Source organism: Brassica rapa, chromosome A04, assembly GCF_000309985.2.
Source record: "Brassica rapa cultivar Chiifu-401-42 chromosome A04, CAAS_Brap_v3.01, whole genome shotgun sequence".
In the NCBI taxonomy this organism is placed as follows: domain Eukaryota; kingdom Viridiplantae; phylum Streptophyta; class Magnoliopsida; order Brassicales; family Brassicaceae; genus Brassica; species Brassica rapa.
This window is the reverse complement of record NC_024798.2, coordinates 5022777-5047039: the sequence shown is the minus strand read 5'-3', so window position 1 is coordinate 5047039 and position 24263 is coordinate 5022777. Positions and strand designations below refer to the sequence as shown.

The 24263-nt window shown below is 35.1% G+C and overlaps 2 protein-coding genes, 1 long non-coding RNA gene and 1 pseudogene across 3 annotated transcripts; 2 read left to right on the top strand and 2 right to left on the bottom strand.

The window, feature by feature from the left end:
- The first annotated feature begins 3622 nt into the window (after positions 1–3622).
- LOC103863512 lies at positions 3623–4225 on the top strand. Its single transcript, XR_004457771.1, has 2 exons — positions 3623–3795; positions 3904–4225. It is a non-coding gene; the product is annotated as an uncharacterized LOC103863512 (long non-coding RNA).
- Positions 4226–6123: 1898 nt separating this feature from the next.
- Positions 6124–15239, bottom strand: LOC103863511 (annotated as a pseudogene).
- Positions 15240–15483: 244 nt separating this feature from the next.
- LOC103863510 (probable envelope ADP,ATP carrier protein, chloroplastic) lies at positions 15484–18105 on the top strand. Its single transcript, XM_009141254.3, has 9 exons — positions 15484–15919; positions 16018–16074; positions 16313–16432; positions 16600–16683; positions 16868–16936; positions 17035–17147; positions 17230–17399; positions 17491–17569; positions 17770–18105. The coding sequence occupies exons 1-9, from the start codon at positions 15569–15571 to the stop codon at positions 17870–17872; spliced, it is 1146 nt and encodes a 381-aa protein (XP_009139502.1). The 5' UTR covers positions 15484–15568; the 3' UTR covers positions 17873–18105.
- A 4511-nt stretch (positions 18106–22616) lies between these two features.
- Positions 22617–24238, bottom strand: LOC103863508 (clathrin light chain 3). The gene is made up of 3 exons (XM_009141253.3): positions 23795–24238; positions 23253–23406; positions 22617–23162 (listed from the first exon to the last, which is right to left on the bottom strand). Exons 1-3 carry the CDS (start codon positions 24130–24132, stop codon positions 22899–22901), a joined length of 756 nt encoding a protein of 251 aa, XP_009139501.1. The 5' UTR covers positions 24133–24238; the 3' UTR covers positions 22617–22898.
- Positions 24239–24263: the final 25 nt, after the last annotated feature.

Here is a 24263-nt window from a genome sequence, read left to right as displayed (position 1 = left end):
CATCATGAGTGAACTCCTAACGATGCGAAAACTTTGAAACATATATGAACTTGTCGTGCTCTCTAATGATCCATCGTTCATCAATCATCACCCAAAAAAAATATTATAACAGAAATATTGAATCACCTAATAAATACATACAAAACCATTATTAATGAATCACCTTAAATATTTTAAAATCTGTCATCTCAAAATGAATTCTTTATGGTGCCGCAACCCAACACATAAGAACTTCGTGTGATCTCTAAAATAATCCCACCTTTTTTAAGGGCGGATCAAATCTACTTTAATGCTAATTGTGATAAACCTACGGAATAAATGAGTTGGTTCTCTGATAAACCAAATCAGATTAAAGAATTCATTATGTTAGTTGATGGATAATGGTTCTAATTGTACCTACCCAGCATTTGTAACTAAATATGAGTTATGTGCTCTAAACTATTGTAATGGATCTTGTAGCGGTAATTTGGATAACGGATATCATCCGGAGTTAGGTTTGAGCTTAAACGGATACCTCAAAACTATTTGAAAACCAATGGTTTTAAAACTGAAGTGACAACCACACCGGAAAAACTCTTGTCATACAAAACTTCTAGAAAAAGATATAAAAATATGAAATTTGTTTTTGTATTGTTCTCAAAAAATAAAAATGTCAAAAAAGTTTATATAAAAAACTATTTAAGAATTATTTATTTTTATATATCTCTAGAGTAGGGGTATAATTACCATTTAGCTCTTTAGTGAAATTTTGTTTTGGTCATTTTGACTCTTGGAGTTTATTTTGTGACACAATTATTTTTGAACTATTCTAAGGTATTTCTCATGATATAAATTATTATTTATAAATCTTCATGTTGTATATATTATGTTATATACATCTAATATTCTTTATGTTAGAAATGTTTTGATTGTTTAAATAATAGTGTCTTCTAATGATGTGTTTATGTTGGATCACCACCATTCAACTATTAATTTTTAACTTTACCTTAAATTTAGTACTATTTTAAAATTAGCTTTAAATGATAAAAAAAATTTCATAAATACCTGTGGTTTATTGTGAAAAAGATAAAATTAACCCTCCTAAGAATTTAATTAGACGATTATGCTATTTAATACAAAATTATTAAAGCATTACTTAAATTTGATAAATTTAATCTCCTATACATATTATATGAAGATATTTTTTAAAAAATATAACCTCCTAATATGTATTAATTATATTTTAATTTTGGTGAGTTGTCAACATCTTACATCACTACCATGCTTACATAACAGAGTTACAATTAATTTAGGCAAACCTTAGACCAACCTTTTATTTTTTAAGGAAATTTATTAGCCTCGTATATAATAAGTGATGTCTCTCCTTATGACCACTAATTAATTTTGGTAAGACCCATTAGGGAAAAAAATATTTCTCAACATCACAAAATAAAATATATAAGCATCAATACTAAATTGAGTATTATGTACAAGATTTTCCGTATGTTTGTATGTTAAAGAATATATATATATATATATATCTTTATATTTTATACAATAAAACAGACTTGCCTCTCTCCTCGTTAAGCCACGTCATCAGGTAGGAGAAGGCAAATCTCGACACGTGTCGACACCTGAGTGGTTCCGTGTTTTTTCTCCTGCTTTTGTTTCTTGCGTTGTTGATTACGAGAGTCTAATGTGGGCTTTATGGTATTTGCGCATGAAGCCCAAACCACAATTTCATTAGGGTTTTCTCCATTTTCTTCTCGCGGCGTGAGCTCACCAACGAACCCACGTATAGGCTCAGATCGCCGTTCCGATATACATAACGCCTCAGATCTCTATAAATGCGTTCTTACCTTCGTCCTCCAATTACCGGCTGAAGGTTCAACTACAAATATCCCACCTTTCGACGATGAATACCACAACTCAAACGAGATCCACAAAAATAGTTTGTTTAAGCAATCGATTCCGACAATGGCGTCTTCATACACTCTCCTTGCCGATTGGAAAGCCAGACGCTGCTCCCGGAGGTTCGGTCGTCTGCTGAGGTTTTGAGAGGCCAGAACCTTTGTTTCCCATTAACCTTGTCGACTATTAGATTCATTCTGATTTACTAATGTTTTATTTTACTCCTTTCCAACACTTATTCAAGGGTCCATTGGTGCGATTCGACAGCTGAGATTTAGGTAACGACTTGCAGAAGGCTCTGTGTTCACGCTAAGTGGATTTGATGTTTCGCGCAAAAACCCCAAATTCCGGTTATCTGATGCCCTCCTCTCCATATGGTTCAATGATGGAACTTCTTTCGAAAAGCGAGCAATGACCGTGAGGACCATACCAACGGAAATATTTCGATTTCCATCATACGACCAGTTACCAGAACTAGCAAACACCGGCAAACAGCTCCCTGGTATGTATTTGAAGTTTCAGTGTTGAAGTTGGTTTTTGTTAAAGCATGAGTTGACGTAAACCCGTTAGATAATTTATCAGACATCATGGGGGAGCTTAGTGCAATTAGGAGCACAATAATGCTTACTTTGCGTCTAGAAAGGCACTTTAGATTGTGTAATCTTCATTTATTATATATAGATACTTAACAAGTCTGACTTTGTAAGATAGTTTATGTGCAGGGATACAAGCGTTTGTGTTAGTATGTTTGACTCTCTGGCTCTTGCATTCCATAGCAAATTCGATAGCTACGGGAGAGAGCCAAGAATTTTTGCTGTAATAGATATAGTGACATCCTCTGTTGTGTTGATATCAGTGTCGTGGTTGTTGTTATATTAATCATTCAAGCATAAGTCGAGACCTGAATCAGATGTCTGGAGTATGGGTGTCATCACTTGCATTCTTCTCTGTGGAAGAAGACCCTTTTGGGGTAAGACACAAGACGTGATACTGAATGAGTTGTAGACAATAAAACAGGTAATGAGAAGAAAAAACATGACTTCGAAACAAACACACGGGCAACGATTACAAGGAAGCCAAAGATCTTGTGAAGAAGTTGTTGGCAAAGGAGTCATGAGCACGGTTAACAGCAGGTGAAGCACTATGAATGTGATTCTTAATAGCCAATGTTTATGTTTGTAGATTTACAGTTTTTGTATTTGGTTTGTTGGCGTTTTGCAGCACACGCATGGGTGAGAGATTGTAATAGACATCTGTTCTTGTCAACATACATCAGTTTCTGAAGTTAGCCGGCTTAAGCAGATTGCTCTGAAGGTAATCAAAAAGAAACAAAGACAGAGATTGTGTTTCATATTCATGAGTTTTTTACTTAACTGAAGTGTGTTTTTGAACGGTTCAGGAGACGACTAATGATGATGATGAGCTGGATGATCTCATAGACCAGTTTGGAGAAGTTAATATGTAGAGATTCCATATCACACAAAGTCAAGAATGATTCCATTAGTCTTGTGGAGATGAGGCAGGTAAGAAGAAAACAAGACTTGCGATGCAAGTAAGCGATTCAAGGCAATAGTGCGTAAACTCATTAGCCATATTTCACAGGTTCTTGTGAAAGATAGTCCTTGGAAGCTCAATGATGCAAGATTAGCTGCAATTCTTCAAGGAGTAAGTCTGCTCACTTTCCACGTTTTGTTTTAAAAATATTCAAAAATAAAATATCCGTCTTTGCGGATCGATAGCAACACTTATGGGTTAGTGAACTACGCTGAGTTTGTGGTCGTTACTTTACATGTTAGTCAACTGGAGGAGCATGACTCTGACCAGTGGGAGTAGTGGTCATGAGCAGCTTTCGAGAAGTTTGACATTGCCAGAGATGGGTTTATAACATCTGAGGAACAAAAAATGGTCAGGCTCACATCTCTTATATTCACCTCGCTTTTAATTATCGTTTAATCAAGTTTCCACCTTTGCATCAAACGGGTTTGAAACGCTCTATAGAATCACTTCTTGCAGAAGCTGGCGTTAATGAAGATCGGAGAATCAGCATTCATGAGTTTCACAAACTCTTGAGATCTGCAATCCTCCAGGTAAAAAATAGTCAAAAACCATCATGGTTACCAGCTTTCTCGAAAAATGTAAATCACTTTCGCAAATAGAAATATGAATATTAGATTTTCTACTCATAGACACAAAACATTTGTAACAATCACCATATGATTCAAGAAGATCTTATACAGACTAGATGTTATTTTGTATTTGTTACCAAGGAACACCCATGTGGTCAGAAGGTTTGGGATTGTTTTCCCGACTTGAGCAGATGATTTTGTATTTTTTATTTGCTTGTGATGGTAAAATACATAGTTACACATAATTCACATCATCTCAAGTTTGTTTTACTTGAAAGAGAATTTCAGAGCTTATGAACTTAATATGTTACTTACGTTAGCAAAGGAACTATCTTGAATAGCTTGAGATGATGAGTAACTATTAGATGAGATTTCAGTGTTTCCCGAGTTATCTTTCTTCTCTTACGAGAAACATCCTGCATGAAAGCAACTAATACCAGTCCCTGAATATATATATAGGGATGTTCATAGCACATGAAGAACTTGCTGGTCAAACCTAATGAAAAAAGCACTCACCTCTTGATCTGAAGAAGAGGCATGTAATTTAAGCTCAAGCTCTAAACAAACACCATCTTTTTAATCTGATTGGTTACTGTTCCTCATAATATCCAAACCTAAAGAGTTTATTTTACAATCTTGTTTGTTTCAAGCATACACGACCATCGTTTCATTAACATACAGTTTTGGATATTCATTTAATTTTCAAAATAAAAATATAAATATTTTTCCTCATTTCCAAATATTTTCCATAGCCAGAATTAATTTCTTCCCAAAAATAAAATAAGAAGAATATATGAACAAAATTTCGTTACACATTTAAATTCAGTTTAGTGACTTTAGTCTCTAAAATAAAATTTCAAATAATATTCCTTAGATATATTGTCCATATGGTACTTAATAATATAAATATGTTCTTTAAACTAAATATCAGCTTTACTTTATGCTTAAATTCTAACAAAATTAACTCTTATATGTTTATCATCTTTTTATTTACTTTTATTGAATCAATTAGTCACGGCCACTTAGGCTAATCCACTTTCAACTAAGAAACTTCAAAAATAATTAATACACTATGATCGCTAGCCAAAATCAAATAAATCGGAGGAAAATCATCTTCTTTCAACATATTTTAATTTTCATTTTCTTGAATATATTTTTTTTACTAAAAACATAAAAGAATTGTAAATTCAGGTAAAAATAAAACATACAAACCCGGCGCGTAGCGCCGGAATACCACTAATATATAATAGAGTTCTTTCTCTCCTGGTAAGGATATCTAGGATTCCAAGTCAGAAATTCTGTCTCTGTACGCGTGACACGTGTTAAAGGAGAATGAAACTCATCGTTTCATTAATTCTGTATTGTGATGGACTCTGTCGTGGGCTTTAAACGTGAAATTGTGTGTACGGCCCAGACAAATGGATTTTGTCTCTAACCCTAATTCTACAGACGCGAAGCCATGGAGTTCTGATTCCCCCCTTCCTTTTATGGCGGGCAGTGACGCCTGATATATATATATCAAATACTAAGTTTCTTTATATTCCGTATGTTCTTAAAATTCTTTTTCAACCCAAAAATCATTCTTTTTCGACATTACTAAAAAATATTTTTACTCAATTTGGTAACACACACACACACACGAGTGTAGAATCATGTTTCGTCTATATTATTTACAATTTGTTCTCCACTCTCTATTGTATATGTACCTGCAATTCACTCCATTCTTTGTCACATTCACAATCGTAAAGTGATCCGTATGTAAAGCAGTTAGCTAACTTCAATGCTTCGTCACCTACATATAGATTTTTTTTTTTGTTAAAGTCCTACATATAGATATAGTAACAACTAAAGGTTATCATCCTTACATAAACACAACATTAATCAAAATTTCAGTCCTGATATGTTATAATTTCCTTCTCATAACATACGAACATAATGCTTTAAACAGTATATAATAGGTATTATCAGACTTGAATGGATATTGGACAACACGAACGAGGACCTTTCTCGAATTTGATTTACCAAATATGTATTTAAAGTTTTCGGCCGACTATTTTCTAGAATAAAGTTTGGTTCGGCCCATCACTAAGCAAAGTATTTAATCAGATTAGCCAAAAATAAAAAATCATTCGATTTGATAGAAAATTGTATATAATGAACGATCAAATATAGTGTTTGTTTTTTTTAATACAGTGTCCATTATATATTGTTTGCTCCGCTTAAAGCGTGGATTTTGTCCTAGTATACTAGCATATAAACAGATCCGCTTAGTAACTTTCAAATTTACCGAGCGTCGATAACCGAGAGAGTGATTTGGTTCACTGTCCACTCATCGTCACCCAGTTTACTTAATTCAGCGCCAAGAGGACCTCTGCCAACGCAAAATGCTGGCTGTTTAGGCTCAGGAAGAGTCGTAGTTTCGCTTCCAAGCATCACCATTACAGACGACATGGCTGGTCTGTCTTCAGCACGTTCTTGAACACACAAAAGACCGATATGTACACATCTTAAGATTTCATGCATCTTGAACGTTGATGATGCCGAATCTATTATGATTGGATCTATGATGTCTAGCCCTTTTCTTTCCTTCCAATTCCTCCACACCTGTGCATAATAATGGGATCTTTTTTCTTTTTGTAATAATCAGATTAAGAGTACAGAAAAAAAGATCGAATTCAAGAGGTTCTCAGCTTACACAACCGAGGAGACTAAGGTCACCACTTGAGTTGTAAAATCCTGTACTCCTCTTGCCACTTATAATCTCAAGAAGCAAGACCCCGAAGCTAAAGACATCCGACTTCACCGAGAATATCCCATTCATTGCATATTCTGGAGACATGTAGCCACTGCATAATGAAGATTAAACTCATATATTATGAGGTTGTTTTAAGTTTGGATTAAGAAAAAAAATCATTGTTGTTTTGGCGAATTATTTCTTACTAAGTTCCAACCACCTTCCGGGTATTAGCTTCTGTCTCATCCCGTCTAAAGATCCTGGCCATCCCAAAGTCCGAGATCTTTGGAATCATATTTTTATCAAGCAAGATGTTACTTACTTTCAAGTCTCTATGGATGATCCTAAACCGTGAATCTTGGTGAAGATATAATAGTCCTCTTGCAATACCATTTGCAATATCAAATCTCAGTTGCCAATTTAAGTTGGAGCGTCGTTTTTTGTCTACAAATTGGCACAGCGGGAAAACGTGTTAACTTAGATGTTGAATTGTTAAAATAAGATGTTTCAGTCACAAACCAAAGAGATGAGAATCAAGGCTTAGATTCTCCAGGTATTCGTAGATCAACATCTTCTCCCCCTTATCGACGCAACAACCAAGAAGCCGGACAAGGTTTATGTGCTGCAGCCTTGCAATTAGTCTAACCTCATTCTTGAACTCATCTGTCCCTTGCAAAGACATTTTTGATAATCTCTTTACCGCAATTTCTTTCCCGTCAAGTAACCTTCCCTATCACCAGACATTTGACTATGCAATGAAACCTTGTGCCGTGATAATTCTGAATAAATTTTGAATTACTTTTTTTACCTTGTAAACAATACCAAAACCACCTTGTCCAAGCTTGTTGGTGGTAGAAAAATTGTGTGTTGCGGTGGCAATAGCTTCAAAATCCATCAATGGAAGCTCTAGATCTTCTGTTTTCATATCGCCTGATGTGTGTCTCTTGCTTGATATTACCACCTCATTCATTATCGAATCTTGGCTTGTTACTTAATCAAATGTTCCATTCAGACAAAAACAAAATCAAGACATGACTATTAAAATTGACAGATATAAATAAAGGAAATGAAAGTTGTTGACTTACCAATAGGCTTTGGAATTGCTATTGATTGCTTCTGCTTCCTTTTCCAAAAGCGGAAAATGATAAAGCTTAGAAGAAGCAAAATGCTCACCCCAATACTCAAACCTAGTATTATATTTCTCTTTTTGGTTCTCTTGTCCTCTGCAACAAAAAACGAGGCATGCATTTTCTTCTGAGTAGATGTCAACACAAAACGAAACTAATTAAAGAAACAAATCCTACCCAAGTATAGTTTGTTATATTTAATAAAGAAACAAAATACTGCTTTAAGACTTTTCTATCAGAAACAATGGTAAACCTAAATAAAATACTTGTTATTCGATCTAACTTACACCATACTAATCTTAGTTTTTATGAATAATATAGTAATCAGATGTTTTGCTAAGCGCCTCAATTAATATTCATACGTCAACTTCTTGAGAACTTTAAGAAGTGTGTTAGAGGGAGAAAAGAAAACTATAAAACATTTGATTAAATTCAAAGTCTGATAAACAAACAACATTGCAAAATTTAACTCATGTTAATATACTAAAACGTCTTTACTTTAGAAATAATGCAATAGAAAAATGACCAAGCATTAGCAATATACTTGGTTGAGTAAAGCGTTCGGGATCTAGTCAGACACCTCTTGGCCAAAAAATGAAAGAAAAAGAAAAAAAAAACTAACCTAGATCAGCAGCTGCTAGTCTGACAAAGAGATCCTGACCTCCCTTAGCAAAGTTTTTGATATCAAAAATCTCTCCTGTCCAAATCACACAACCTGACCCGCCATTACGGATATCCGTACTAGCAAATGCCGTACAGTTACAGTCTTTTAGACACCTCTCTTCACATTCTTTCAACCCAATCCTTCTGTCCACAGTTGTCGCCGTGGTATCCGGCAATTTCATCTTCTTTAACCGCACAAACCCGTCTCTACCGTCACAGCTCAGCCTTGTCTTTCTAACACAACCAGCGGAATCATCTCTCAAAGTCCAAGGTTGCTCATTTCCAGGGCCAAACCCTTTGATACAATTACAAATCGGTGAAGTGTTTGAATCGCAGTAACCGTAACTCCCACACTCTTTGTAGTTGTCGCATAGATCTTTTGGTGAGTACCATAACTGTTTCCAACTCTGTGCTGCCTCAATCCAAGTTAGTCGTTCAAGTTACCCCGCGGAGCTTAGTCTTACTCTCTCGTAAATATTGGTTTTGGTAATCAGGTATGAGTAACTCACTTCTTCATTAGTCGCTGTGAAATTGTAAATTATGTAGTCAAGTGGTTTTGTCTCAGCTGAGCTGCTAAACCGGACTCCGTTCCAAGGACCGCTCCGGTATATTATGGAGTCTTTGCTGCATACGTAAAACTCAGGGAATCCTTTGGTTTTCAGTTTAGTAAAGAAATCTCCGCTTGATGGATCATCTGGAGTTTTCCAGGATCTCAAAAGCCTATCGCGTCCGGTTTTATGATCCCAACCGAGTCTCATCTCCGGCATTAAAGTATCTGTCGGAAAATCGAAACTCTGCCACAAGAACCCATCTGGATTGTTATTAGTATTATTCAAGTGTCTTAGAACAAAATTACCGTTATCGAGAAGCTCGGCAACCACTGGCGATCTTACTTCTCCCTCGGTCAAATTGGTCGACCATACAGGTTTATCGGATTGGTCGAATATGACAAGATTATTGTCGGAGATGTTGAGAGTTCCACTGGAATTAAGGAGAGGATTGTCTCTGTTCGCAACCCATACGTAGGTTCTTGTGGAGACTTTCTTGTACCAAATCCCGAGAAACCAACGAGAACTTGATGGAGGATTGAAGAAACCAAGCTCGAAGATTTCACTACGAGATAGAATGGTTTTGTTGCTTGAGATGGTGAGAGATTCTGTAGCCGAAAAAGAGTTGGCAGAGACAGAGAAAGCATGAAACAATATTAAAACCAAGAAGATGACCATGAGGACAACGGTGTATGTATTGTAGTAGGTCGATACACTTATCATCTCTCAACACCAATTTGATTATGTTCTTGCCTGTTTTTTCTTCTCGACAAACTTTTATTTATGTACATATATTTTAGAATTTTTATCACTGGAGATTTCGGACATGCCCTCTGTTAAATGTGTGAACGTTATTCTCTTTGTAATAATGCCAATAATATTTCCTTGTCAGCTTGACTAACTATTGGTCTTCTTGTTGGCATTTATAATATCAATGGGGTTGACCTAGCAATTGCCGTGTCGTTTTTGTTATTTTTAATTTCTTTCAAACCTTTTTTTTTATCTAAGTCAATTCGTTTAATTTCAAATTTATTTTTAGATAGGCTTTTTGTGCTTTTAAGAGATAAGATAACTTCTTATATATTAAAATAGAAGTCATGACTTTTTTCATGTGTGATATTTTATTTTGGACTCTCCACTAGAAAAGTCATTAGATTAAGTTGTTATATCATTTAGTTTCATATTAATATCACATTAAGTCCCACATTGCCAACAACAATTACATAAATAAAAAATGTCTATGTTTTAAGAACATAATCAAACCTTTATATATGCAGTCATAAAAGAATCAAACCTTTATATATTATATACATCGTGACTTCTATAATAAACCTTTCAATCAAACGCTATATGATTTCAAGTCATGTTTATTCTGCATGTTTACTATATCTATCGTTTACTCAAAGTTGTTTCATAGACATTTTAAGCAGATCTCTGAAACCACTCTAAACATTAGCATATATGATGGTATCAATGTTGTGTCCAAGAACGAACATGACTTGAATTGTTACTAATAATGTTTTCTGTTATTGCTCGTGTCATATATATATTAGTCCTTTTTGTTCAGGTTCTGTTAGCATGCACAAGTCTGACTTGTAACGTTACTAGAATAAGAAGCAATTGACTTTTTGTTAATTTCCTGTACTATTATCCATATACCTTTATCAGTACAGTATACATTTGGAGAAGACGAAGTCGACGGAGTATTCAATAAGAAAACAGAAATTATTGCATCAATTATATGGGTATATTCTTCTAACATAACCCAAATTAATTTGGTCTACATTAAAAAACGAGTAATTAATATACAAAAATTTCGGTTTTCGTAACCATTTTTGTTAACTATCCAGTTAACCTTAGAGAAAATCTTGCCAAATAGTTAACAATATCTTCAAACTGAAGTATTCCCCAAATCGTGCTCAAATATCCATATATATCACCCATTTATTGATTACAAAATAAAGTATATTATTTTTTTTACTAAAATAATAGGTTGTATATTCTTGAGAAGGAGCAAGTTGTTCGTGATATACAAACCGTATATTCTTACTAAAATAATACCTAGGTGATATTTAAATTACCCATGCATTTTCAAAACATGTGTTCAAAAACATGTAAGTGCAGATATTTTGAGACCAGCGTGACAATCTGAATGTTTGTGTATATTTTGTTTCATATAGTATTAATACAGAACAATATATAAAAATTATATATATATATATATGGCTGAACATATGAATGGTGTTATCTCTGGTTTTATCATTAACAGCTATTAAAAAAAAAAAGGTTTTATCATTAACAATCACTAGAGATTGATTCGCACATCTTCGCGGTTAATGGTTCAAATATTTATATACATTGATAATTGTTTTTATAATTAATGTCATATATTTTTAGATGTGTCATAATATAAGTAGTTATATTCAAAAGAGCTGGACCGAATCGGATAATATGGTTATTTTTGGTATAAATATCTGAAACCGTTTCAGATACATTTGTTATTTAGATATTTTTAGGTTTTTATACATCAGAACCGAACTCATCCAGACTCAAAAAACCAAACTCAAAACTCATACATAAATTTATAATATTCAAGTGGGACATAATTTCAAAAAAAAAAAAAAATAGCTGAAATGAACAAACCGTACCTAAATAGATAGTCAATGTTCATGTCTAACTGATTTTATAAACTAATAAAAAGAATTCTTGTATGAATTTGGCTAAATTAAATGAAATAGAAATAGTTTTTTTTATTTAGTAAAATAACTATGTGGAGTGAAAAATTAAGTGACAATAAATGTTATACATTTTTATTGTTTTGATTTAAGTTATTATTTTATTCACAAAAATATATTTTATTACATTTTTATTATTTTTGATTTAAGTTATTGTCTTGCTAAATCAAACGTATCTAACATACCACTTTCTGATTTCATCTAATTTTCATCCAAAAACTGATATCAACCACTAATACAATTTACAAATAACTAAAAGACATAAAAACCATAAATTTAAAAATCTATGAAGTTATAATAACACCCGCCCGGTTGGGCGGGTCGAGATCTAGTTACAGATTAAATGGAATGATGGACTGATGGCTATATCTAAAAAGGGGAAAGAAGTGCTAACTAAATCTATTTTATTAGCTTTTCCGACTTGCGAGTGCAACTTCAGGTAGAGCGTCATCAATCAACCTAAAAGAAGAATGCATTGGACATAGTGGAAAAACTTTGTTTGCCAAAAAAAGAGGGTAGAATGGTATTCGGTATGATCCATGAATTTAATTTTGCATTTCTTGCAAAACAATTATGGTGCTTGGTTCAATTCCAAGATTAGCTAATAGCTCGTGTTTTGAGAGAAAAGTAGTCTCAGTTCGCCATTGCGATAAAGTTCGACAGAAAACCCTTCTTAAGTATAGACACGCATATCATCAGCAAGGAATCTAATATTGCTCGGAATCAGACACAAGATACATTCTGGATATGCAGTTAGAGTATGGAAAGATCATTGGATTCCTACAATACCAGCTAGACCTGCACGGCCAAATGTCCCGATGGCGCATCGAGAATGACAATAAGTGGTTCATCGGTTTCCGTTTTTCGGCCTAATGTGGTTTTTAGCCAGTTTGATTTCCCTTGGGTTTAATCGTCAACCCAAACCGGCCATGTATCCAGCTCATGGTTGAACCCGGTTCGACCACCGGTCTGGTATTGTGTTAAAAACACTGCTAAAAACCCAAAGATGGATCCATTCGTGTTTGGATTTTGGTAAGATCACATATTTACGGTGATCAAACCTCTCTTTTAAAGATTGCAAAATATATATAAAATCATATTTCATAATATATTTCTATTTTAAACCATCATGTATGTGGTGTCGTACACATATCATGGCTTTTACCTTTTTCTCATCCGATAATAATTTTGATTTATCGATGGTTTATAAAAGCCCATTTTCTCTTAGGTGTATTTTTTTTTATCAAACCTTACTTTTATAAAATTCTTACTCTCCATCATTGGAGAAAGTTATTACAAGGAAGCTAATACAACATTGAAAGATAGGGGCATACAAAGCGCTTAAACAACTAATGATGTCGAGACATCCTCTAATCTCAGCGACCATCGAGCTGTAAAGTGAGATGAAGCATTAGAAATTTGAGACCACAATCAGTGATATAAATCCCAAAACTGAAGCAGCAACAAGTGCACAATCAACAATCTTCAACATAGCTACAAAGCCTTTGATTAGAACTTCAATGTTAGAAGTATCTCTAATCTTCAACAGTACATTCCCTACACCAAAGCCACATAAAGTAGATGATGAAATTAGGAGAAGAACAAATTTCATAAAAGCGGAAACTGGGCAGTAAATAACCCGATTCACATGATGAGTGAATATGTGAGGCATCAATCTATTAAGCTGCCACTGAGCACAAAAGGACTTCAATACCACAAAGATGGAACTTCATACCGCAGCAAAGGGACTCATAATGCAGTAAAGGGGTGCACCAAGGCGAGTAACAGAGATAGATTAAAGGAGAGTTCAAGATACGAAAGCATTGATATCAACTCATCTCTCAATATTAAGTTAAAAAATCTCTGAGATAACACCTGGATTGGAAGAGGAAGAGAGACGGAGATGGAGATGGGGATCGAGCAACCAATTGTTGAATCAACAAACACAATGACAAGCATAGTGAACCCGAGAGGAGGAAATATGAAATTGCTGAGAGAGAACCAGTAAGGACTCCAATCAATGCACCAGTAAAGGAACACACTGCATATTGCAGGAGACAAGCACTTTGAGACAAAACTTGTGTCATCAACATACACAAGATAAATAACTCCATCAGGTACGTCAGGAGGATCCAGTGGTTTTGGCAGCGAGCGAGCTTCAAGCGGAACAGGGGAAGACGTACTCGGTGGCGGATCAGGAGGAGGACGGAACTGGAGTCGCGGCGAAGGAGACAGAGGGCGAAGTCGAGACGGAGGGTGGAGTCGCGGCGGAGATGAAGATGGAGGGTGGAGTCGAGATGGAGGGCGGAGTCGCAACGGAAGAGGCGGAGCCTGGCGTCACGACTGAAAAGACGACATCACCAAAGGAGCCATGAGAAGGTTGAATTGTTTCATACGAACCTTAGATTGGAGCGACAAGAGGACTAAAGGCAACGACGGTGGCTTCAAGAGAGGAGATCTTCTTCTGTTCCATACATAGCTCAGATGAAAAAAGTAACAGGGGAAAAAGATTCAAAATTTGAATCTAGATCTAAAATCTGCAGAGCGAATTCTCTCTCTACATTTTCTCTCTTCTCTTCGACTTTTCTTTCTCTTAGGTGTATCTTTGCACCTACTGCCTGTCATATGATTATTTAGAGTCCTATTCAAAAATGTGGGCGTCTAGCCGATTATCAGGACGCCTAGACGCTCGAGGTGAAAATAAGACCAGTTTGAAAACTTAATCAGCCGCTTAAACTAACTAATCGACCGACTAAACCAACGAATCGGCTTAATACCACTTCATTTTGACTTTTTACCTATTTGTTTTTTAACTGTTGATAAGTTTTGGGCTTTTTGAGTAGCCAAACTTGCGAATCTTACGTTCATGCGGTGCGTTAATTTATAGGCACACAATTTAATGTATTTATAATTTAATGTTTTTGTAAAATGTTTGCTAGGCCTACCATAGCTGCCCGATTAGCCCCTAGCGTGATTCAGAACATGGATTTCCAGTAATATTAAAAGAAATTATTTTGAGCTTTGTCAAATTTGAAATGATAATTGCATTCATAAAATAGAAATATAAATACAAATATATAGTAAAAAAAAATTTGTATTTCATAATTTAAATGAAGAATTTAAAGGCAGAAATTTAAAAGGATTAATTTAAAGACATAAATTAAAGGTATAATTTAAATGAAAAAAATTAAAAGATAAAATTTAAATAATATCTGAAGCAGAATCTACCATATGATCCAAGGAGACATAGTATACCATATTGATCATTTAATAATTTTTTGCCTCTCTTATGATCTGAAAAGAAATAGCTTAGAAAATTCTCAGAAGAAAAGCCTACCACGTAATCTTTTGATAGTGAAGACATAGTATACCATAACGATAAATTAGGGAAAAAATACCTATCATTCCGAAATAATAAACGAGAAGGCAGAACCATCACTCTGTTGGTATGAGACCTTTCATGCTGATAACATGTTGTATTATATCAGGTGAGAGTTTATAACTTTTGTATTTACGAAACCTAACTGTATCCGAACGCCATTCCTAATTGTATCACTAATCATGCGATTTTTATGTTGGTTTAAAAGCATAGAAGAAAGAAGCCCATGAAAGCCCAGTAGAACGCTCGAGCCCTAATGTCATCGCGCCATTTGACGTAACAGAGCAGCCATTTTCTTATTATTTGGGGTTTTTTTAAACAAAACCTTTAAGCCTTATCTCTTTCCCTCTTAAGAAGTTCTACGCCATGGGAGACGAAGACAGAGCTACTCTCACATTTCACCGTATACCTTCCCTAAACTCCTCCATACTCACCTCTTCTCCCTCCAAATCCAACACCGTACAGTTTCGCCGCCGTGTTTTGCGGAGTTCAGCTCCGGGAGATGTCGGTTTCGGGAGTAAATTCGCCTGCATTACCATGGCGGAGAAGTGCGAGCAGAGGGAATTCTCTCCCACGCCGGCGCAGCTCTTGAGCAACCCCCTTGCTATCCTTGCTCTTGTTCCCAAAGATGCCGCCATCTTCGCGGCCGGTGCTATTGCCGGAGCTGCCGCTAAAACGGTTACGGCTCCGCTTGACCGTATCAAGCTTCTTATGCAGGTTTAGTGTATTAAATAATTATTACAGTAATAGTTACGGTTTTACTTATAGCTTAAGTCCGTTCATGCTTCTAACGGAACAATGGTTTTATCTTGTAGACACATGGTATACGAATTGGACATCAGAGTGCAAAGAAGGCAATAGGTTTTGTCGAGGTATGTTCATGTACTTCCGTCTCTGTCTCCTTGACATAGTCTAATGAAAAATTGGTCTTTTGGCCTAAATGGTTAAATTTACAAAAAAAAAACAAATTATATATAGCCATTATATTATCTTTAAAAATTATAAAATTATTTATGATCACTAAGATCTCAGGGTTTACCCTGCTCTGTTGCTACTTAGTATTTTCATATTCTACTAACTGATGCAAGAGTTGTTGGAAGTGATTTTCAGGCAATTACTCTGATAGGCAAAGAAGAAGGGATGAAAGGTTACTGGAAGGGAAACTTGCCTCAGGTGATAAGAGTATTGCCTTATAGTGCGGTCCAGCTTTTGGCTTACGAGAGTTACAAGGTGCGTCTGTGTCATCACGAGCTTATGAGCTTCTGTGAGAGTTAATTTGTTTTGTAATTGAAACTAACAACATTCAGCTTAAAGCAAGAAATATACACTTTTTTGGCTCTTGTCTCTGTAGTCACTTGTATCGTTATACTGATGCTTCCACATTTTTTGAATATCAGAAATTATTCAAAGGTACAGATGATCAGCTCTCCGTGATTGGAAGACTTGCAGCTGGTGCTTGTGCTGGCATGACATCTACCTTGGTGAGTTATTGTTGTTGCTCTTATTTGTTGGGGCTAAATTAGCTGTCATGAATAAGTATATTCTTCATTTTAGTTTTGGCATTCAAGTAACATTTGGTTAAGAGTATGCAATGCTGCAGCATGCTCCTTAAATATAGATATGTTAACTTATCATTTTGATTATTGCTTCTTGATTCCTATGCAGTTGACATACCCACTAGATGTTTTGAGATTGAGACTGGCAGTTGAACCCGGGTACCGAACAATGTCTCAGGTGAAATGGTTTTCCATTTTATCATTCCTCCTTAAGCTCTCATTCTCTAGTCCTTAACAGTCTTGCTCTCTTTTTCCTTGTTGTGCTGATAAATGCAGGTTGCTTTGAGTATGCTCCGGGAAGAAGGGCTTGCATCTTTCTATTACGGCCTTGGACCTTCTCTAGTAGGAATAGCTCCATACATTGCTGTTAACTTTTGTATTTTCGATCTGTGAGTCTACTAAACTTTTCATTCCATATGTGTCAAGTTTAAACCGTGGCTAATATACTTGTTTCTCCATAACTGAGAATAGGGTGAAGAAGTCTTTACCGGAAGAATATCGACAAAAGGCACAATCGTCATTATTCACAGCTGTTCTGTCGGCTGGTATTGCAACACTAACATGTTACCCTCTCGACACTGTGAGACGCCAAATGCAAATGAGAGGAACTCCATACAAATCTATCCCTGAAGCATTTGCTGGTAAATTGATATGTTACAAGCATGTTATTATATATGGAGCAAAAGACTTGAGTTCTGAGCTGATTCAGTTGTTTTACATCTGTCTGTGCAGGAATTATAGACCGTGATGGGCTTATAGGCTTGTACCGTGGCTTTTTACCCAATGCATTGAAAACTCTACCAAACAGCAGGTTAGACATCTTGAACACATAATTAGCAATTGTCAGTGCATTTATTTTTATGCTTCTAGGTTTTGTAGATTGGATCATATTTGGTGATAATAGTTCTGATCATTTCATCATCAATATATATGATATGTCTTAGGAACCTCACATTGCTAATAAGAACATGCCTACTAATTGTCCATTGCCGTTTTATGTTTATTTTGCAGCATTAGGCTTACAACCTTTGATATGGTGAAACGCCTTATCGCCACAAGCGAGAAGCAGCTTCAGAAGATCACCGATGATAATCGGAATCGAGACCAAACTTGACAACCATTTTCTTAACCTTCCTTGGAATATGAAAGTTTTGGAGCCGCTAGAATATTTTTCGCTGAGAGCGACTAGTTTTACATTGTATTTTGTCTTGTTTTTTTTACTTTTCTAGTTCATGTTTAGACCCTGCAGTTATACTTCTGCTTCTGGACCTGTTTTGTTGGAACAAAACTAAGAACTGTTTCGCTTTCTTAGGAAAAAGGAGGAAAAACACACACCATTTCGATCTATAGTTGTCCTTCTCTAGCTGCTCTTCCTACATAGAAACATTAAGCCAACCATATTATTCAGAAACCTAAAACTCACAACAAGACACAATGTGTCGTGTATAAACTCTGCATTGTTTAGAGGGAGGCTATTACCCATGGCAACATGGGCATTTGCCATGGGTCCATGGGACAAAATTTTATTGTGTTGTTGTTTTAAAGGTCTATTTCAATTTGTTAAATTATCAAAAAGACTCATAATTAAGTAAACCTAATTTATTTATAACATGACAAAACAATAAAAAATCTGTATATTCACAATTAGTTTTGAGATATTTTTTTTATTTGTTTCAGGTAGTGTTTTGAAAACCGGACCAGACGTTGACTCGGCATTGTAACTAGATCAATGGTAGGACCGGTCCAACTGGTTCAACTGGATTTTAAATTTTAATTAAATTTTATATTAAATAACTATTACATGTATAACATAAAATTATTTTTATAAAATTTTATATAATTATTAGAATCTAAAAATGATATGAAAACAAAAATAAAATTTTTAAAAATAATATAAAATGATGAAAATAATTTATTTAGATAGATACTTAGAAAAAAAACTTGAATTTTTTGTGAAATATTTTTAAAATTGGCAGTTTAAAAAAATACTTGAATTTAAAAAAATAAGATTTTAATATCAATCTTGATCACTGGTTTTAGCGAGTTTTACCGTTTGTTGACCGGGTTTGCCAATTTAACTCAAATCTGGTTTTTAGTATAACCCGGAACCGAATAGATGGCCGAGTCACGGTCCGACCAGAAGGTCTTGTCCAGCCGGCCGGTCTGGTCCAGTTTTCAAAATATTGGTCTCAGGTTTTAGAATTCAAGTTAAAATAAATACAGTGAAGAAAAATATAAAAAATATTTATAAAATGGTCAATATTCTGTGTTTCGCCCATGGCTATTATATTGGTTAAGACGGCACTGGGAGTGTTACCTCCTCACTAGCTTCATCTTCATCATTCACCTCGGGTATAGACTTTTCAGATTCATCACTACCTTTTTCCTGCCCCCATTTCAAGGATATTCATTGTTAGCCACACAAGTGTTTGTCTATGCGCCACATAGGGCTTAGGACTTGCAATGTTTTTGTTGTATGCTTTTTCATTCATATCCACAAGCTTTCCTCTTTGCAGCTCTCTCATATGGAGCTTTTCATTTATGTCAGTGACACTTTTTGATTCAAAGATCACAGTGATGTTTTTGGAGGTTCAAAGACTACAATATTAGTTAACTATATAAAATAACCAGAGTTGTTATAACTTTCTGGCAACATATGCAACCATGGATTAAATTAGTTTGCTAAAGCTCTCGGTAGAAACAAAAACATTAGTTTTCTCTAGTCATCTATAGAAGGTTGTTTTATGACAAACAAAGCAGGATTCTACTTTTTGTCCTGCAGATGACTACAGAACCATCCTTTCGACATAGAAAGGTAACTATTTTCATGAACAAAAAGATCTAGAAAGCAAGTCTTTCCATCACAGTATCAAAGAGGAAAGTTACACGCTCACAGCTTGAGACATTGACTTCCATTTCTGCCCTCCAACTTTCCCAACCTTCACAAGGGAAAGGGAAGGTAGAACAGAACTATGAGGATTTTATCATGAAAAGAACTAACTAAATACATGTAAATATTTCAAGGAATCTGCCAAATGCTTACAACAGAGACAACCTTCACATTTGGATTTTCTTTCTTGAAAGTTTTCCTAAAATATTCTCTAAAACAAATAAACCAACAAGTTCAACTTTAGAACATGAAATAAAAAACAGTATACCATGGAATGTTTTGTAGAAAGTTCAACAAGCATGCATCCAAGGATACTTACAGGAAGACAAAGAAGGCAGTAGGAGATCTTTTGGGTTTATTTGGGTTCTTTTGGCCTTCTTCTATTTACGAGTCTCCAGCTTACTAAGCTTCTCACCCGGTACCTTCCTCTTTTTTTTTTGATGAAATGTGAAATTTATTGATCAAGTAAAGAATATGCATTTACATTGGGTGAGAAAACTATAAGCTATGAGCTATACAAAGAAAATGCTCGAAAAGACCTATGTGTTATCAAAAACCTCAAACCAACGCTGCATCAACCCGGCTAGCTTATGATCAGGTTTGTATCGAAGAGAACTGATTCGGTTCCGTATGGCCTTGTCGATGATTCGGATAGCTTGCTCTGTACTGTGATAACCTTTCTGATGTCTACGATCGTTCCTCTCCTTCCACATGTAATGGATACCTTCCTCTTTCCCTTTTTCTGAAAATCATACATAAGCAAAACTTTTAGTTTTGGTTCCTTCCTCTTTCCCTTTTTAAAAAAAAATCAAACAAAACCAAAACTTTTAGTTTTATATTAGATATTGATAGAAATCCCTCCCATGAACCGGCACTCGAAGATTGGTGATGAATAGGCTTGATCGAAAACTCGAGCAAAGGAAGGTAGAATGGATTATGGAGTCGAAGATGATGAGATGGTCTTCAGAGACTGATTTGTGGAAGGATCAATCCATTGTGTAGAAGTGCCCTTGATCAAGAGAATGAACTATGGTTTCCGATCAAGGACGAGTTGCTTACAGAGAATGAACTCCTAACATTAAGATGTTCCGAAGAACAAATGATTCAACAAATTTAAAAGTAAATTTTATTAAAAAAGTTGAATGATTATTACAAAGCTTGCATATGCTTTTATATGATATGCAATGTGGTAGACAAAAGGTTTAGTCAAAATCTAGAAACTTGAAAACTCATAAATATAAAAGACTTGACCAGAATAATAGATGTCTTTGACTTAACCAAAAGTTTGACGGTTTTTGCTGAATGATTTTTCGGCTGGTCGCGTCCTTTCGTATGGTTGCTATGTATTGCCGTCAAACTAATATATTATACAACCATGACTTATATTTTTTTGTTGGATCTTTCTTTTTTTGGGCTGAAACATGTCCATAAACATATTTTCATAAATCATCAATTCCATCTCGTGTAAACCCAAGCCCATAAGCCAAACTCTCAATTGATATGTTTGTTGATGAATAGGATTGCATCAGATATCACAATCACAAGAGAAACTGCTTTAAAGTAAAAACCCGACAAATGTTTTCTAATGGATTCCTCTAAGCTATGAAAAATCCAAGTTTTCAGAAATTATTTCTCAGTTTTGATAACGAATAGTAGTCATTGACTATTAGTTATCTTTTTGTCGGTCTTCTAGATTTGTTCATATAGTTGCATGAGTTTTTTCAGTGATAACTAGCATCTGTTTTTGTTTATGGTTTTTGCTTTCTAAAATATTTTAATGAAGCTATATGAAGATCAGATGCTAGTGTTTTAATTGAAAAAAAACTTATTAATGTAAATGAACAAATTTAGAATATACGCAAAAAAAAAAGAACTAATGGTTAACGAATAATTTTCATTATCAAATAAAACATTTTTCGAAAACCAGAACTATGATGTGACAGTAAAGTTCAGCCAAAGAGATGAAAGATTGCATTAATCCCTCATCATACTTATTGATTGCAACTCTAAAAGAAGTAAAAACTCAAATCTAAAGAGAAAGAAAGAAAAATTGTTAGAGAGAAAGAAAGGATTGATGAATGTGTGATTTAAAAAAAACATTCACTAGTTAGTGTAAGGTCTATAGATCCCAAATGCTTTTACCTCAAGATATACAATGAAAGAATCAATTGATACAATAAGGATGTGATGGAAGTCACTTGCATGTCTAAGATGAAGCAAGATTTGGGCATCTAATCTTAGCATCCAATAAATGATAAAAATTGAAATTCCAAATTATACCAACACGAGTTTTTTCAATCCACAACTTATGCATATGCATTAATAACTTGAAATCAAAACCCAACACAAAAGTTCAAATTTGATCCGAAATGTAAATCTTGGTTTCAAAGAAATACATTAATGTGGCTTAATGGCTGCTAGTTCATCAGATATCTGAATGGAATCTTAACTAGTATAATAACGAAGGCACTAGATTTGTTAATTTTTTTTTATCTAACTTTGTTTATTTTGGATACTTAAGCGTATTTAGAGAGTTTTATATAGGGTTTGGTTGATTTATATGTTTTAAATAATGTTGAATACTTTCGAATAATACTTTCGCTTGATTATTCTGATTTTTGGGTTCTTGATATGAGATCTTTTAAATACGATCCTAACGAATTTGGAAAGAAAACGAATTAAAAACTAATCCAAAATTATGTAAATCTGAATAAAGTTTATGGATATGATATCAAAATTCATGAAATTCAAAAGGATCAAATGTCTGCCACTACTAAACTCAAAACCATAATAGTTTTGAGTCAGTTTTGGTGAAGAATTCGTAGCATTTTATGTGTTTTTTATTTGCAGGCTATATAATATTAAAAATGAAATAGTAGTTTGATTAAGAATTGGTGTCATAGATTATGTTATTAATTTGATTGAAACTTATATAAAATCAAACCAAACTGATCACTCCACAAAGCAATACTCCACAAAGCAATGCAGCTGCAATACAATAAATATTGGTGAGTGAACAAACCGTTCTTCTTTTTGGCAGGACCATTAGTACACATATTTTGGTGTGTTTTATTAGAATAGATACATCCAAGTCGAAAACTGTGTGGGAAGCCAACAAGGCTAGGACCAGAGAAACGTAACACACGAAAAGCAAAATTCGAAACTGAACACATGAGGAAGCTAACAAATAACACACGCTTTAGACAAAACAAAGAAAAAGTTAACACAAACACATACTACACCGTTTCACTCACGGGTCCACTTCAGATGGTGTGGGTACTTTAGGCTTCATATGAGAAGGTGGATTGTGCTTGAGTCTCGTGATCACTTGACGCATACGAGACAAATCAGTTGGCTTCCCTGGTTTTGGCCCCTGTATCACAGTTACGGAAGCTTGCTTCTTCTTGCCTTTCTTCTCTAACACTGGTACTTCACGAGGAATGAGTTCAGCAATCGCCTTCCAGCTGTTTTTGTCAGCTTCAGCATAAAACTTTTCTTGGCTCTCCAAAAACAACTGTCAATCAAAAAGGGTTGAGAGTTCATCACAAAGTTCAAACAAAAATCTTGAATGCTTAAAACACAAGTTTACGGAGAGACAAATCACCTTCTCTTTCTCGCGGTTGGTTTTCCTGTTGTTTTCAATAGTAATGCTACGCTTGCTATAGAACTCAGCCTTGTATTGCTCTGCTGCTTCTATAATCTCCTGAACCATTTCTTTCTCCTTTTTTTCCTTCTCTTCCAATCTCAGAGCATTAAGCCTTGATGAAACACACACAAAACACAACACTTGTCAATATAAGTAATCTAATTAGACATTCAATCATAGATTATGGCTAAGAGGTAAGTGTAATCATATCAACCACAGTTAGTAACAGAGTCACTCACTTGGACTATACTTTTATTGTGACTTAGTTTCGGTCTGAGAAAGATAACTTGTTGAACACACTACAAGACTCCATGGAACTATGTTTAGGTCAACGTTTGGAGTTGAGACTTTTAGTCATTGGGTATTTAACAGAATGGCTAAATTATGGTTAACAGAGAAAATATTAATCTAAATTAGAGTTTTAAGAGCAAAGATTCTTTGCGTGATGAAGCGAAGCAAGTAAACGATCAAAAAGCTGCATGCACGAAGAAAGCTTTTACCTTCGCCACTCCCTGAGAGCAAAACCTTCCTCTTTCTCCATGGCCGATGGAGGAGGCAAGATCGGACCGTTGGTATCATCGGAACTGTTTTTCAACGGCGGAGATTGAGTTTCCGGTAGTTCCCTCTGCGGCGACGAGATATCTTCTTGGTTGGAGTAAGGAGACGAATCGCCGCCGCCTGCTAAGTCTTTCTCGAAGTTGGAGAAAGACGAGTCAAACCGCTGCGACTGGAACCGAGACTCGTAAGCCGTGTAGTTTCCTCCCTCGCCGCCATCTACTTCTGCAGAACGATTTGACTCACCGAGCTGCGAATCGTCGTTGCTCAAAGATGACGACATGGCTTCTCTCTCTTCTGTTTTTCTCGAAAAGTCTTCTTTGCTCTGTTTTGCGTGTTCACACTGTTGTCGTAACGACGAGGTTCTTCTTAGAAACGCTGCGTTGCGTTTTATTATTGGTTAAAGAGTTAAGA

What these genes read in the sequence shown, in the direction of transcription:
- LOC103863510 (XM_009141254.3), top strand. Translation starts at nt 15,569, where the DNA reads ATGGGAGACGAAGACAGAGCTACTCTCACATTTCACCGTATACCTTCC. An exon ending in GTATCAAGCTTCTTATGCAG is followed by an intron (nt 15,920 to 16,017) that starts GTTTAGTGTATT and finishes TTTATCTTGTAG; the next exon opens with ACACATGGTATACGAATTGG. An exon ending in TGGCTTACGAGAGTTACAAG is followed by an intron (nt 16,433 to 16,599) that starts GTGCGTCTGTGT and finishes TTTGAATATCAG; the next exon opens with AAATTATTCAAAGGTACAGA.
- LOC103863508 (XM_009141253.3), bottom strand. Translation starts at nt 24,132, where the DNA reads ATGTCGTCATCTTTGAGCAACGACGATTCGCAGCTCGGTGAGTCAAAT. An exon ending in GCTCTCAGGGAGTGGCGAAG is followed by an intron (nt 23,407 to 23,794) that starts GTAAAAGCTTTC and finishes TGTTTCATCAAG; the next exon opens with GCTTAATGCTCTGAGATTGG. An exon ending in CCAACCGCGAGAAAGAGAAG is followed by an intron (nt 23,163 to 23,252) that starts GTGATTTGTCTC and finishes TTTGATTGACAG; the next exon opens with TTGTTTTTGGAGAGCCAAGA.